This window comes from Mandrillus leucophaeus, unplaced genomic scaffold (assembly GCF_000951045.1).
Source record: "Mandrillus leucophaeus isolate KB7577 unplaced genomic scaffold, Mleu.le_1.0 Scaffold530, whole genome shotgun sequence".
In the NCBI taxonomy this organism is placed as follows: domain Eukaryota; kingdom Metazoa; phylum Chordata; class Mammalia; order Primates; family Cercopithecidae; genus Mandrillus; species Mandrillus leucophaeus.
Window position 1 is genome coordinate 819,779 of NW_012105698.1, and position 15,252 is coordinate 835,030.

The 15,252-nt window shown below is 53.8% G+C and overlaps 1 protein-coding gene across 6 annotated transcripts in view; it reads left to right on the forward strand.

Annotated features, from left to right (window-relative positions):
• The first annotated feature begins 11,377 nt into the window (after nucleotides 1–11,377).
• PRR29 (proline rich 29) overlaps nucleotides 11,378–15,252 on the forward strand; it is a 15,970-nt gene continuing 12,095 nt past the window's right edge. For 2 of the 6 annotated variants that reach the window (XM_011997108.1, XM_011997107.1), the window contains exons 1-4: nucleotides 11,392–11,451; nucleotides 11,746–11,821; nucleotides 12,011–12,121; nucleotides 14,723–14,730. In XM_011997108.1, coding sequence (XP_011852498.1) covers nucleotides 11,392–11,451; nucleotides 11,746–11,821; nucleotides 12,011–12,121; nucleotides 14,723–14,730 — 255 coding nt within the window. The other 4 variants (XR_001007893.1, XM_011997109.1, XR_001007894.1 and 1 more) reach the window with 4 other exon arrangements.

The following is a 15,252-nucleotide window of genomic DNA, read 5'->3' on the forward strand; positions in this document are numbered from 1 at the left end:
GCCTGTAATCCCAGCTACTTGGGAGGCTGAGACAGGACAGTCACTTGAGTCTGGGAGGTGGAGGTTCCAGTGAACCGAGGTTGCACCACTGCACTCCAGCCTGGGCGACAGAGTGAGACTCCATTAAAAAAAAAAAAAAGGCCCGTCACCCAAGGGAGACCAGATAGGGAAAAAAACGTCCCCAGCTCTGAAGGGTGCCCAGAACTGAACAAAGTCATCCTTCTTGTAACTCCTTCCCTCCTTCTCTTTTCCCTGGGACGAGACATTTTATGTCAGGGTCACCGACTGGCAATAGCCACAATAATACTGGTGAACACATATGTAGAGTCGGTTACATGCCAAGCACTGTTCCAGGCACCTCACATGTCCACGAGCATATTAAATTCTCACCCTGACCCTGTTATCACCCCCATTTGACAGATGAGGACACTGAGGGACAGGGGAGATAAGTAACTCACCAGATGGTATTTATACAGTAAACTGGGATTGAAAGGATCTCGGGCTCTTAATCAGGAGGTGGACTGTGACCTTCAAGCACCTATGGGCTAGGTGGGGGTGCCTGGTTTCACAGTCCAGTTCAAAAACAGGATAGGGGCCAGCAACTATTAGAGTTTCACTGTTTCCTTCTATGCAAGGGCTCTTGGCAGAGGGCCCTGCCAGGGCACTGTGTCTTCCCCACCACTCCTACTGTCCCTAGGCTCCTTGAGCCCCCCTCTCTTCTCCAGCAGCCCATCCCCCCAACAAGGGCTGTTGACTGAAAACTGCAGGGAATAAAAATAGCTGTTGCTGATGAGGCAGAATGGGGGCCAGCACGCATGAAAGACGGGGGCAGGGGTGCTGCAGGGAACCTGGGATCCCCCAGCCCCAACGAGCACCTTCCAATGGAGCCACGGGGGACCTGGCCTGTTCCTGCCACAGCAGGGCTAGGGACCCCTGCCGAAGTCACCAGAACCGCTGGAAGCCCCACACCTGCCCCAGCCATAGGGCTGCCCATGAGACCCACTGCCCTCTGCCCCCACCCTGCCTTGCACCAGTCAGCTTCCTCCCCAGGGAGCAGGGGTCTTGGCCTCTGTGGGCACAGCCCTGGCCACTCGCGAGCTGTGCGCCCCAGGGAAGTGACAGGAGTCAAGGGCCTGACCATTTGTATAACCTGTTCCATGGTCCTTGACACCCTCTTCCAGCGTCCCCTCCCTTCTCCCAAGCTGCTCTCTGGAGGCTCAGAGCCAGATTTTCCGTTTGGCGAGAGCCTTTCTACCCTTCCCTGCAGGTTCCAATCCTTCCTGCCTCTCTGGTTATGCCTCCTCCAGGAGCCTTCTCAGAACCCCGCCCCTGCCCTGAAGATGCACTGTCCCCACCCCCACCATCATCAGATCTGTCCTCCTTTCTGATGGCCAGAGTTGTCCCCAAAAGGCAGACGCCTTGTCACACCCACCCCAACACCTGACAAAGAGTTCCGTGCCTTCAGCACCAAACTCGGGGCTTCCCTGGACCTGGCCTGGGGTCATAGCAGAGACCCTGGTGACAAAAGCCAGCAGAGCAGGTCTCGACCAACACTCAGGCCAGTCTTGAGCTGAGGAGAAGCTCCCTGAGGCTGAGCTCACACCCCATGCAGGTTTCCAACCAGAAATGACGAGCAGGGCCAGGCTGGGATGGGACCCACCTACGAAGGACCCTCCGTTGCCTTCCCCAAGCCCCCTAAAATCCCAGCACAATTCCTTGAGAGATACCAGGAATGGAGAGGGGGAGGGCTGCTGAGGAGCCTGCGGGCAGGGCACGTGTGGCCAGGGGGCTGGGCAGGCCTTTACCCTGCTCACCTTTTCTTGGTCGCCCTGCCTGACACAAGTTCCAAGGTCCTTGGGTCTATTTACATGGTCCCGCACAGGTGATGTGGCTCCAAATGCTAGCACAGTGACCATAGCTGTCCATACCACCACCACACAGAGTGAGGCCACTGGCCACAGGGAGGGGACTTGGGGATGGCCCGGAAGAATCTGGAGGGTCCTGGTAGAATAAGCCCTCCCTGCCTCCAAACTACGTCCCCCCAACTCCACTCAGGCCACTCTGCCTTCTCCACCAGTCACAGCCCACCCCAGCAGGGAGGAAGGGATGGGGCTGTGTTCTGTGCCAGCCCCGATCCCCGGACCCCACTCTCCAGCCCTGTGTCTCCTCCTAAGAGCCCCCCAGACCCCTTCTGGCCCCCCAGAGTCCCCTTTTTGCTGTGGTCACATATTCTTCCCCTCAAGCTGGGCTTTATGGATCCGGTCCCCATGTCCCCCTCGCCTTCCCGGCAGGTCTCAGTGCTCTCGACTTCTCTAGGAAAAGAGCCCAGCCGCGCCGGGTGGGCTGGGGGAGGGGCAGGGACGTGGGCAGAGCCTGGGATATGTCCTCTGCTGGCATCTCGCAGATTCCTGCTCTCAGCAGAGCAAAGGAGCCGCCGGCACCCCCCACCCCAGCCTCCTGCCGCACTCCTCCCCCCACAGCCCTGCCTCTGAGCCATGCAAACAGGCCAAGCAAAGTCACTGTTTCAGCTCCTTGCTCTCCTCTCCTGAAGAAACTACAGCCCCGTTCTGTGTCCCTTGGGTCACCCATGCCCCTCCAGAGCCAAGCCTTAGCCCGTGGGCTGTTTGTGACCAGAACAAGGAACCTTGCTGAGGGCAGTGACAGTTTGCCAGGCAAGGGCAGAAGGAACAGATGACGGGACAGAGAGAGGCAACTCTGGGGCCAGAGAGAGGGCCCAGGCACCAGAAGCTTCGGCAGGGGCTGTGGGACAGAGCGGGGCTCAGGCCGCAGAGCCCCGTGTGGGCAGGCGGTCAGCAGTACCCAGAACAAAGTGGTGACTTCCTCAGAGCCACGCTGGGGTTCGGGCCAGAGAGGTCTCCCCCTGGGGGTGGCCTGCCCCTTGGGGTACCCAGCCCGGAGTGGGTGTGGGGGCGCAGTACTCACTATTGGACGGGAGCAGAGCGGTTGCTGACAAGCCCAGAGTGCCGTGCCCACCTCAGGCTGGGGCTGGAACTCTGGGGGACTTGGCTGGGGGGCCGGGCCGGCGAGGACAGCTGCTGCCGCTGATGTCACAGGGTCATGAGTGAAACCTGAGGACTGGGCCAATCTTCAGGTGGGAGCCTCGGTCACACTTCCCTCGCCGGGTGTGCTCTGGACTCAGCCTGCTTGGCTCCGGCCTCACCGCTTGGGCTCCAGTCTCACTGCTCTAGGAGTGACAGACTCCCGGGCACACGCACCTATTCACACGGACACACACACACTCACTCACTGGGACACATGTATGAGCCTACATAAGTGGTTCCTCTCCCAACCTGGACAGTTTACACAGGCTCACCTCACACTCGAATCTCCACACTTATTCCCAGAAGCACTCCTGAGGTACACACTGGCTCACACTCAGTCACTCGAGTGCACACTCACAGACACATCCACACAAAAGCTGTGCTCCCACAGGCTCAGTCATGTGCAAATCACCCTTCATACGTTCACGCAGATGCTTCCTCTGCTGTTATACCCGTTCACACACACGCCTCCAGCTCACACGCACAAACACACTTGCACCCACGCAGCAGTCTTGTACATATACACATGGCTTCTAGTTGCGCCCACAGGCACACTTGTGTCCCGAGCAACTCAAATGCCATATCGCACAGACACAAGACTCTTACTGAGTGCCTGCCTGGGTGTACACACACCACAGCACAAGCACACATACACGCACCCACAACTACAGCCACAGCCACACCCACTCCCACACCCACTCCTACAACCACACACACCCACACCCACTCCCCTCCACACACACCCACAGTCATGCTCCTGTGTTTATGGATTTCACGCATGTGACATGCTCCCATTCACGTGGAGAAGTACCACTAGCATGGTCACCAGATGTGCGACAAGCATATGCCCATCTGTACACCCACAGCCGTACCCTCACATCACACACCGGACACACACAAGTGCATGAACACCCCCGCCCCTAGCTGTTTAGCTGGACCACACAGACGTCTCCAGGTCCCTTCTCCACCCCCACTCCCACCCCCCTGGCTGGACATCTGTCCCTGGCTGAGGGAGGGCTGTGCTGGGGGCCAGGTTGATGGACCCCACCTCATCCCTCCACTCTGGGGCTCTGGTGACCCCTGGTGGAGCCGCTGTGAAGTGCCCCCTGGCTGCCAGCTGGAGAAACCCCTGGGGAATCCTGTTGCCCAACCCTCATTCTACCAAATCCGTCAGCCTTGGCAATCCTGTGCCACCATCTTTCCCAGCAGCTCAGAGGTCCAGCGGCTTCCCTGGGCCCCGAGTGAGCTGAGCCCAGGTCAGAGCAGCCTTTGACGGAAGCATAGGGAGGCCTGGGGAGGGGCTGCCCTCCCCTGTCCCCACAGCAGCTCTGCCCAGACCCTGTGGACATAGCCTCAGTCCTTGCTGAGCCCCTCCTGGGGGCCAGGCCTGCCCGTGGTTCAGGAAGTTCCTGCCAGGCCCGATGCGCATCTCTGCCCAGCCCTGCTCTGGCTGTGGCCTGTGGTCCCCACGGAGTCGCCTCACACCCCCAGGGCTGTTTTCTAAACCTAGGTGTGGCACTGGTGTTCTCTATGCAGAGAATTCTGACTTGTGATGGTTCCATTTAGGATTTTTTATTTCTTTCTCTCTCTCTTTCTTTCTTTCTTTCCTTCTTTCCTTCTTTCTTTCTTCCTTTTTTTTTTTTTTAATGGAGTTTCACTCTTTTTGCCCAGACTGGAGTGCCATGGTGTGATCTCGGCTCACTGCAACTACTGCCTCCCAGGTTCAAGTGATTCTCCTGCCTCAGCCTCCCAAGTAGCTGGGATTACAGGTGCCCACCACCACACCCGTCTAATTTTGTATTTTTAGTAGAGATGGAGTTTCTCCATGTTGGCCAGGGTGGTCTCAAACTTCTGACCTCAGGTGATCTGCCCACCTTGGCCTCCCAAAGTGCTGGGATTACAGGCATGAGCCTCTGCGCCTGGCCCATTTAGGATTTTTTCGGCTTCACGATGGGTTTATTGGGACAGAGCCCATGGTAAGTGGAGGGGCACCTGCACTCGGTTCTTTCTCCAGCTCTGCTCACTGGAGAGACATGCACAAACACACTTGCACCTGCACAGCGGGCTTGTACACACACGTGGCTTCTATATGCGCCCAGAGGCACACTTGTGCCACCAGCAACACAAACGCCGCATCGCACAAACACAAGACTCTTCCTGAGTGCCCATCTGTGTGTACATACACCACAGCACGAGCCCATATACTCACAACTACAGCCACACCCACACTCACCCCCACTCACTGGAGTTTCATTGCTGATGTAATCCAAGTGCCTGCCCAGCCCCCCCCCTTCTTCGCCAGGGTCTGCTTCTTCTAGCGTTCGGAGGAAAAGCAAACATTTTTTCCCATTTCTTTCCCACGCTGTCTCCCTGAAGCTGCTCCTCGGGGGTCCTCTCATTACCCCCAGCCCTGCTGTGGCTTCGGGTCACTTTGCTGCTTGTCACCATCTGGGACTGCTGGTCACCACCCCGATGATCACCAGGCCACTGCTCCCTGTCTGTGGACGTGGGAGAAGAGGGGGTGGGAGCTGCTGTCATTCCCATTTATGGCTCTACTCCTTGGTTTCTGCCTCGCCACTGCCCAAAACTACAGGGCAAGACCTTTTTTAAAGAGCAATTAGAGTAATTGAAGGGGATTACCACATATGAGCAGGCAGGGCTGCTACATTCCGTTGCACGGGTTGCGTACTACACAATTCTGGGCACCAAGCGCATTTGAAGGCACTGTAGATTAGCATAACTTAAGATGATAAGGTTCTGAAAGATGGCAGCAAAACGCCTAGGGGAAGGGGCTAATTTTTCTAATTTGCACAAAGTGTCTTTGGACTAGGGATGGGAATGATTGAACAAGAAAAGCTGTATGTTAAATATGGCTTTTTCTTCACAACCTAAGGGGAACGAATGTTTCCCTCTCTTGGCTCCTTCCTTTGGGGAGCGGCTTCCTCCCCTACTCCATCCAAATATGTGATTCTGCGGAGTTGCTGCTTAAAGGATGACCCCCTCCCCTAACACAGGGAGGGGCATGTTACCCACCTCTGGCCAATCCTTTGGGCCATAGTGGCTCATCCAAAACCTGAGGACACGACTCAAGCTGAACCAATCACAGTCCTTCCCTGGGAGTTATGTGTACTGAGATTAAAGGAAAGACAATCTCTCTGGTCTTGGGAGTTTCTAAATGTGTCTGAAGGAGCCGTAGCGTGTCTCCCACCTGTGAAGGAAGCTTGTCTGTAGGAGGAGGGAACAGGAACATCAAACAGAGAAGCAGAGATGTAGGAGGGGAAGGAAGGAGGAAAGAAGGAAGGAAGGAAGGGGAAGGGAGGTAGGGAAGGAAGGAAAGAAGGAAGGAGGGAAAGAAGGAAGGAAGGAAGGAGGGAGGAAAGGAAGGAAAGAAAGAAAGAGAGAGGGAATGAGGGAGGAAGGAAGGAGGGAAGGAGGGAGAGAAGGAAGGAGGGAAGGAAGGAAGAAGGGAAGGGAAAGAGGGAAGGAAGGAGGGAGGGAAAGAAAAGGGGAGGGAGGGAGAGGAAGGGAGGGAAGGAAAGAAGGGAGGAGGGAAGGAAGGTGGGAGGAGGGAAGGAAGGTGGGAGGAGGGAAGGAGGGAGGGAGGGAAGAAAGGAAAGAAGGAATGAGGGAGGGAGGGAAGGAGGGAAGGAAGGAGGGAGGGAGTGAGGGAGGGAGGGAAGGAAGGAGGAGACAGGGCCCTGAAGACACTGAGTCTCTGAAACAGTTAAACTATAGACCAACTCCATTACTGTCCTGTCACATGAGCCAAAACAGCCCACCCTTTTCCCTTAACCTAGTTTAAATTTTCAGTTACCCACAAACAAAATAATTCTGCGAAACAGAACCACGTCTCAGAACCTGACCCACAGGAATTGGCCTGGTCACATCCTACTCCACCCCCACCCCCACCCCCGGCCTGCTCACTCAGCTTCCTCCCTGAGTAGTTGGGTTGGGGTGATTTCCCGGGAGCTGCATCAGGTTGCTCCCCCATGGGTGGTGGCACCCTGACTCCAGGGGGCCGGGAGGGGAGGCTCTGGAACTCCACCCCTCAGTGCAGTTCCAATGGAGTGGGACCTCGAAGCCAGGTCCCCAACACAGGGCATCCCACCTGTGCAATGTGCTCACTTATAAGTCCTCAGAGTACCTGCAGGTGTCTGCTGGACAAAAGCACACTTGCGTATCTCACCAAAATAAGCATAATTTGCAGAAATAGTGCAGCCAGAGCTGCTAGGCAGAAAATTGAGGTTTCTCCACTGTTGAATTTTCGAGATTCCCTCTCTCCCGCATATCTACTCAATAATATAATTCTGCAGAGCAATACTTAGCTCCTTTCCTTCAATTTTCATATTGCAGTTCCTTCCAATTTGTGTCTCTTTAGGAACTGCACCCGAGGAAAGGGATGATTTGCTGGGGTCACTCTCTGAACAATGCTTCCTCAACTGTACCAAAAATAGCTTTGAAATTTCCACTTGAATTCTTAGAAAGGGTTCTTTTCTCTCCATTTCCATCTGAGGGAAAGTGGAGGTAGCTTATTTTCATAATTCCGTGGTTTCTAATAATGGCACAATTTTATTTTGAGTGAACTGTCTTAATTCACTCAACCATCCCCCTATTATTAGACATTGGGTAATGTTCAATTTTTTCTTTTTCTTTTTCTTTTTCTTTTTTTTTTTTTTTTGAGACAGAGTCTCACTATGTCACCCGGTGCAATGGCATCATCTCAGCTCAGTGCAACCTCCACCACCCGGGTTCAAGCAATTCTCCTGCCTAACCTCCCTAGTAGCTGTGATTACAAGTGCCTGCCACCATGCCTGGCTAATTTTTGTATTTTTAGTAGAGACGGGGTTTCATAATGTTGGCTAGGCTGGTCTTGAACTCCTGACCTCAAATGACCCACCTGCCTTGGCCTCCCAAAGTGCTGGAATTACAGGCGTGAGCCACCATGTCCTGCCAAATGTTCAATTTTTAACCTTTAAAAATAACACTATGATGAACGTGTTTGAGTATAAATATTTTCCTATGTTTAGCTTATTCCCAGAAATAGATTTACCAAGGCAATGGGGAGGACTTATAGTACATATTGTCTTGGGTCACTGAAAAAAAAAATCCAAAGAGGCCAACAAGAGTTCCTATTGAGAAGAAAATAAAAAGGAAATAGGTGGAGTGTTCAGCGTCTCAAAGAAAATAATAGTAGGCAAGGCAAATAGCAGGAAAGTAAGTCACCTCCTATTCTGCTGCGCTGATGGGAGACCTTCTATGAGCAAAATAGCTCAGGCAGATAAGTGTGTGGCTTTCCTTTCTTCATGGCAAATGCTTCCGTTTCTTTTGACAAAGAAATCAAACTCAATACCACAAGCCAGAGAGTTTTGATCTCAGCCTTGTTTTTCAAAATACAAGTGGTCAACATGCACTTTTACTTCTGAGGCACTGGAATGATTACCTCCTCCTGACTGTTTTCTACGGCCACCTCTAGCCTGCTGCAGGCTTCCTTAGAGGGACAAGAGTGGCAGCTTCTTTGCTAGGCCCCCTGCCTCCAGCCTTGCCTCAGTTGAACCTATTGACCATTGTATACCCAAACTCATTTTCTTCAATGTCTATTTTAGTATTTCACATCTCTGAAAGCAAATGTATCATAGAGCTACTTAAGTCCCTTTTCCAGGAGTTTTCAGTAGCCTGGGGGCAGATGTGGAGTGAGTAGGAGGCTGATGTCTTTGCTGGGATCCCCCAAAAGCAGACCCTGACACAAGGCTTGGGGAGCAGTAGTTTCTTTGGAAGGAGATCCCAGTGAGCACTACGAGAGAGTGGAGAAGGGACAGGGAGAGGAGAAAAGGCAGTAAAGTGTGCGTTTCTGAGCGGGTCACTGTGGGCCACCCGGGCACAAGCCCACGGGCATCACTGAGAGGCTGTGTGGGAGACACCACCTCAGAGTTGCCGCACTGAGGCCAGGAGGCTGTGAGTTTAGCTATCAACTCGCATCCATTATTGCTTGTGGGCTGCTCCTGGGCCACCGTCTGGCCTGTCTCACCTGTGGCCACGTGTCCTCAGGTGGAGGGGCTGTAGGTGAGTGCAGGAACCCTCTGCAGAAGACTCTGGGGGAGGCTGGGGGTACAGGCCAGCTCTGACAGCTGCTCCATAGTTGGATCTGTGTGTGTGTGTTCACACACACACGCATATATACATACACACGTATATGCATATGAATTTTTTTTTTTTTAGATGGAGTCTCTGTAGCCCAGGCCAAAGTGCAGTGGCATGATCTCAGCTCACTGCAACCTCCACCTCCCAGGTTCAAGCGATTCTCGTGCCTCAGCCTCCTGGGTATCTGGGATTGCAGGCACCTGCCACCACGCCTGGCTAATATTTGTACTTTTAGTAGAGACAGGGTTTCAACATGTTGGCCAGGCTGGTCTCAAACTCCTGACCTCAAGTGATCTGCCTGCCTTGGCCTCCCAAACTGCTGGGATTACAGGCGTGAGCCACCGTGCCCGGCCTTATGCATATGATTTTTAAAACAAAAATAAGATCTTACTATGCTTACTGATATTTTTGACTCAACTCTCTTGGACAACTTTCCACATCAACAGAAATATTCTATTCCCACATTATCCATGGTTGAACAATATTCTATTGGGAGGATGCATCCCCATGACACATTTGTTTGTTTTTTTGTTTTAGAAACTGGGTCTCACCCTGTTGCCCAGGCTGGAGTGCAGAGACGTGATCATAGCTCACAGCATCCTTGAATCCCTGGGCTCGAGCGATCCTCCTGCCTCAGCCTCCTGAGTAGCTGGGACTATAGGCACAAGCCACTGCACCTGACCCCCATCAGACATTTGTTATTTCTAAATGTGGTTGACATAAACAAAGGTAGACAAGAAGAATCTTCCTGAAACAGGACTGGCCACATCACTCAGTATCTCCCTCTTGCTTGAAACCCACCAATATCTCTCCATTACCCACAGGGCCAAGCCTAAATTCCAAACCTTGGCATTCAAGTCTGATCTGTCCCTTGACCTCTGCTCTCTGCCCAGCTCCTCTTCCACAGTCAGACAGTTTGACCCACGGCGTCATCTCAGGTCCTGTCCATTCATACACCTGGGTCTTGGCTTGGGTTCTGTCCCCGGCCTGATAGCACCCGTCTTCCCATTCTGCTTGGCCCCATCAAGGACTGCCTTCCTTGGAACTCCATCCCTCAGTGGTCAAGTCCTCTCTTTTTCATTATCCCTGGGGGGTAGTCTTACCTTTCTGCTCTCTTTTCATGGATACATTTTCACTTCCCAACAATGCTGGGACCAATGACCACACTGCTTATGCCTCCAGGGTTCAGATGGCACATTGCACATGCAGACACTTCCTTGGTCAAGGTTTGCTGACGATGAGCAAAATGGTTGGTTCTCTTTCTACCTGGAATGAGAGTGGAGATGGAGAGAGGCACCTCTGTGTTCTACTCACTGGGGGGCTGTGACCCCAGTGCCTGGATTTCAGCTTGTTGATGGCTACTGAAGCCATAAGACCCATGGGGACAGTAAAGCAATGCTCACAGGCCCGCTGCCCTAGAGACAGTGACTATGAAGCAAAGGAAGAGGCGGGAATGGTCTTTCTGGTTCTTACTCCAGGACTGGCAGGAAGGGGAGCTGACATGGAGAGTGGGGGAAGGGCTACTCAGGGTGCTAAGCCCAGCTTCCTGTCTGGATTTTCCTTGACTGCTGCCGGGGGCCTATCTTAGGATGGTCACAGCTGCAGAAATAGATCTCCCCCTTCACCTGTTCTTAAGCAAGGAAGACCTTGCTAACTTCCTGTCAGAAGAATGCGTGCTTTGGTAACTTTTCCAGTATGGGAGGCAGTACTGGGGACGCCAGTGCTGAAGTCATCACGAAGCCCCTCTCTCTGTCAGAGTGACAGGGAACAGACCCTCTGCCTTCCTCACTCGCCTGCCCTGGCCCCCAGCCTGCTCCTACAAAAGTCTCTGTTTCTCCTGAACTTTTCAGATGAGTCAATCGGGCTCTGGGACCCCGAAACCAAGCCTCCCTAACCACTCGCTTATTGACTCAACAAACACACCCCCCTTGCCCGCACTAACCCAGGCGCAGTTCTAGGGACAAGCAAGGGGCGGGGAGGGGAGCCCGGAGCAGCGCGGCGGGAGGTGGACATGCCGGGGAGGAGACCGGCCTCCTGGTGGCAGGGGAGGGCTCCTGGGGACCCCAAGTCCGCGGAGGAGGAGAGAGGAGGGAGCAGGGAGGGGGAGGACCCAGGAGCACGAGCGGGCTCCGCGCATGCGTGGGAGGAGACCTTGGCGTCCTCGGCGTCGCCAAGGCAACCCGCGCCAGCCATGGCCTCTGGGGCGGGCGGGAGCTGGGGTCGCTCCCCACCGCAGAGCGCAGTTCTGACGGTGAGGGCTGAGCCCGGGAGCAGATCCTGCCCTAACGTGGGGGACGGCAGAGTGGGTGGGGTCCTTGGAGGGGCTAGACCCTGGAGCGGCGGAGCGGGTGTGGGAAGGTGAGGAGAGACAACCCCAAACCGAGAGGAAGAGGCGTGGCAGGGAGCAGGGAGGCCGCGGGGCAGGGAGGGGAGAACCCGGCCCCTGCGGGGTTAGGGAGTCCACTGGCCGGGAGAGGTTGGGGCTCGCGACGTGTCCCCATCAATTCCCCCCACCCCACGTGACTGACTCCGCGCACACCCCCAGCCCTGGGTCACTGTCCTGCAGCCCCTCTGGTGGGCCGTACCACCTGCGCCCCCGCAGCCAGGCCGCGTGAAGGAAGGTGAGACTCCCGGGTCGCCCCACCCCATTACCACCATCACCACCACTCACCCCCTTCTGCCTCTCACATCGTCTGGGAGTCCCCGCAGCACAATCCGCCCACCCATTCTTTCCCTCCCCTGAGGACAGGGGTGTCAGGGGGTGGGGGACCCGGAGTCCCGGCGTGGGCTTGCTGAACCCCGCTTCCTAGATCTGCTGGAACTAATGATGCTGCAGAACGCGCAGATGCACCAGCTGCTGCTAAGTCGCCTGGTGGCTGGAGCGCTGCAGCCCAGGCCGGCCTCGCCCTGCCCTCAGGTGTGTGTGGGTGGGGTCGCTCACCTGTGGGTCCAGGGATGTGGATCCACCTGGGATTCCTGTTGGCTACACATCTAGATGTGTATAAGAGACAGGTATATGCATATGAATTTTTTTTTTTTTAGATGGAGTCTCTGTAGCCCAGGCCAAAGTGCAGTGGCATGATCTCAGCTCACTGCAACCTCCACTCCCAGGTTCAAGCAACTCTCCTGCCTCAGCCTCCCAAGTAGCTGGGATTACAGGTGCCCACCACCACACCCGTCTAATTTTGTATTTTTAGTAGAGATGGAGTTTCTCCATGTTGGCCAGGGTGGTCTCAAACTTCTGACCTCAGGTGATCTGCCCACCTTGGCCTCCCAAAGTGCTGGGATTACAGGCATGAGCCTCTGCGCCTGGCCCATTTAGGATTTTTTCGGCTTCACGATGGGTTTATTGGGACAGAGCCCATGGTAAGTGGAGGGGCACCTGCACTCGGTTCTTTCTCCAGCTCTGCTCACTGGAGAGACATGCACAAACACACTTGCACCTGCACAGCGGGCTTGTACACACACGTGGCTTCTATATGCGCCCAGAGGCACACTTGTGCCACCAGCAACACAAACGCCGCATCGCACAAACACAAGACTCTTCCTGAGTGCCCATCTGTGTGTACATACACCACAGCACGAGCCCATATACTCACAACTACAGCCACACCCACACTCACCCCCACTCACTGGAGTTTCATTGCTGATGTAATCCAAGTGCCTGCCCAGCCCCCCCCCTTCTTCGCCAGGGTCTGCTTCTTCTAGCGTTCGGAGGAAAAGCAAACATTTTTTCCCATTTCTTTCCCACGCTGTCTCCCTGAAGCTGCTCCTCGGGGGTCCTCTCATTACCCCCAGCCCTGCTGTGGCTTCGGGTCACTTTGCTGCTTGTCACCATCTGGGACTGCTGGTCACCACCCCGATGATCACCAGGCCACTGCTCCCTGTCTGTGGACGTGGGAGAAGAGGGGGTGGGAGCTGCTGTCATTCCCATTTATGGCTCTACTCCTTGGTTTCTGCCTCGCCACTGCCCAAAACTACAGGGCAAGACCTTTTTTAAAGAGCAATTAGAGTAATTGAAGGGGATTACCACATATGAGCAGGCAGGGCTGCTACATTCCGTTGCACGGGTTGCGTACTACACAATTCTGGGCACCAAGCGCATTTGAAGGCACTGTAGATTAGCATAACTTAAGATGATAAGGTTCTGAAAGATGGCAGCAAAACGCCCAGGGGAAGGGGCTAATTTTTCTAATTTGCACAAAGTGTCTTTGGACTAGGGATGGGAATGATTGAACAAGAAAAGCTGTATGTTAAATATGGCTTTTTCTTCACAACCTAAGGGGAACGAATGTTTCCCTCTCTTGGCTCCTTCCTTTGGGGAGCGGCTTCCTCCCCTACTCCATCCAAATATGTGATTCTGCGGAGTTGCTGCTTAAAGGATGACCCCCTCCCCTAACACAGGGAGGGGCATGTTACCCACCTCTGGCCAATCCTTTGGGCCATAGTGGCTCATCCAAAACCTGAGGACACGACTCAAGCTGAACCAATCACAGTCCTTCCCTGGGAGTTATGTGTACTGAGATTAAAGGAAAGACAATCTCTCTGGTCTTGGGAGTTTCTAAATGTGTCTGAAGGAGCCGTAGCGTGTCTCCCACCTGTGAAGGAAGCTTGTCTGTAGGAGGAGGGAACAGGAACATCAAACAGAGAAGCAGAGATGTAGGAGGGGAAGGAAGGAGGAAAGAAGGAAGGAAGGAAGGGGAAGGGAGGTAGGGAAGGAAGGAAAGAAGGAAGGAGGGAAAGAAGGAAGGAAGGAAGGAGGGAGGAAAGGAAGGAAAGAAAGAAAGAGAGAGGGAATGAGGGAGGAAGGAAGGAGGGAAGGAGGGAGAGAAGGAAGGAGGGAAGGAAGGAAGAAGGGAAGGGAAAGAGGGAAGGAAGGAGGGAGGGAAAGAAAAGGGGAGGGAGGGAGAGGAAGGGAGGGAAGGAAAGAAGGGAGGAGGGAAGGAAGGTGGGAGGAGGGAAGGAAGGTGGGAGGAGGGAAGGAGGGAGGGAGGGAAGAAAGGAAAGAAGGAATGAGGGAGGGAGGGAAGGAGGGAAGGAAGGAGGGAGGGAGTGAGGGAGGGAGGGAAGGAAGGAGGAGACAGGGCCCTGAAGACACTGAGTCTCTGAAACAGTTAAACTATAGACCAACTCCATTACTGTCCTGTCACATGAGCCAAAACAGCCCACCCTTTTCCCTTAACCTAGTTTAAATTTTCAGTTACCCACAAACAAAATAATTCTGCGAAACAGAACCACGTCTCAGAACCTGACCCACAGGAATTGGCCTGGTCACATCCTACTCCACCCCCACCCCCACCCCCGGCCTGCTCACTCAGCTTCCTCCCTGAGTAGTTGGGTTGGGGTGATTTCCCGGGAGCTGCATCAGGTTGCTCCCCCATGGGTGGTGGCACCCTGACTCCAGGGGGCCGGGAGGGGAGGCTCTGGAACTCCACCCCTCAGTGCAGTTCCAATGGAGTGGGACCTCGAAGCCAGGTCCCCAACACAGGGCATCCCACCTGTGCAATGTGCTCACTTATAAGTCCTCAGAGTACCTGCAGGTGTCTGCTGGACAAAAGCACACTTGCGTATCTCACCAAAATAAGCATAATTTGCAGAAATAGTGCAGCCAGAGCTGCTAGGCAGAAAATTGAGGTTTCTCCACTGTTGAATTTTCGAGATTCCCTCTCTCCCGCATATCTACTCAATAATATAATTCTGCAGAGCAATACTTAGCTCCTTTCCTTCAATTTTCATATTGCAGTTCCTTCCAATTTGTGTCTCTTTAGGAACTGCACCCGAGGAAAGGGATGATTTGCTGGGGTCACTCTCTGAACAATGCTTCCTCAACTGTACCAAAAATAGCTTTGAAATTTCCACTTGAATTCTTAGAAAGGGTTCTTTTCTCTCCATTTCCATCTGAGGGAAAGTGGAGGTAGCTTATTTTCACAATTCCGTGGTTTCTAATAATGGCACAATTTTATTTTGAGTGAACTGTCTTAATTCACTCAACCATCCCCCTATTATTAGACATTGGGTAATGTTCAATTTTTTCTTTTTCTTTTTCTTTTTC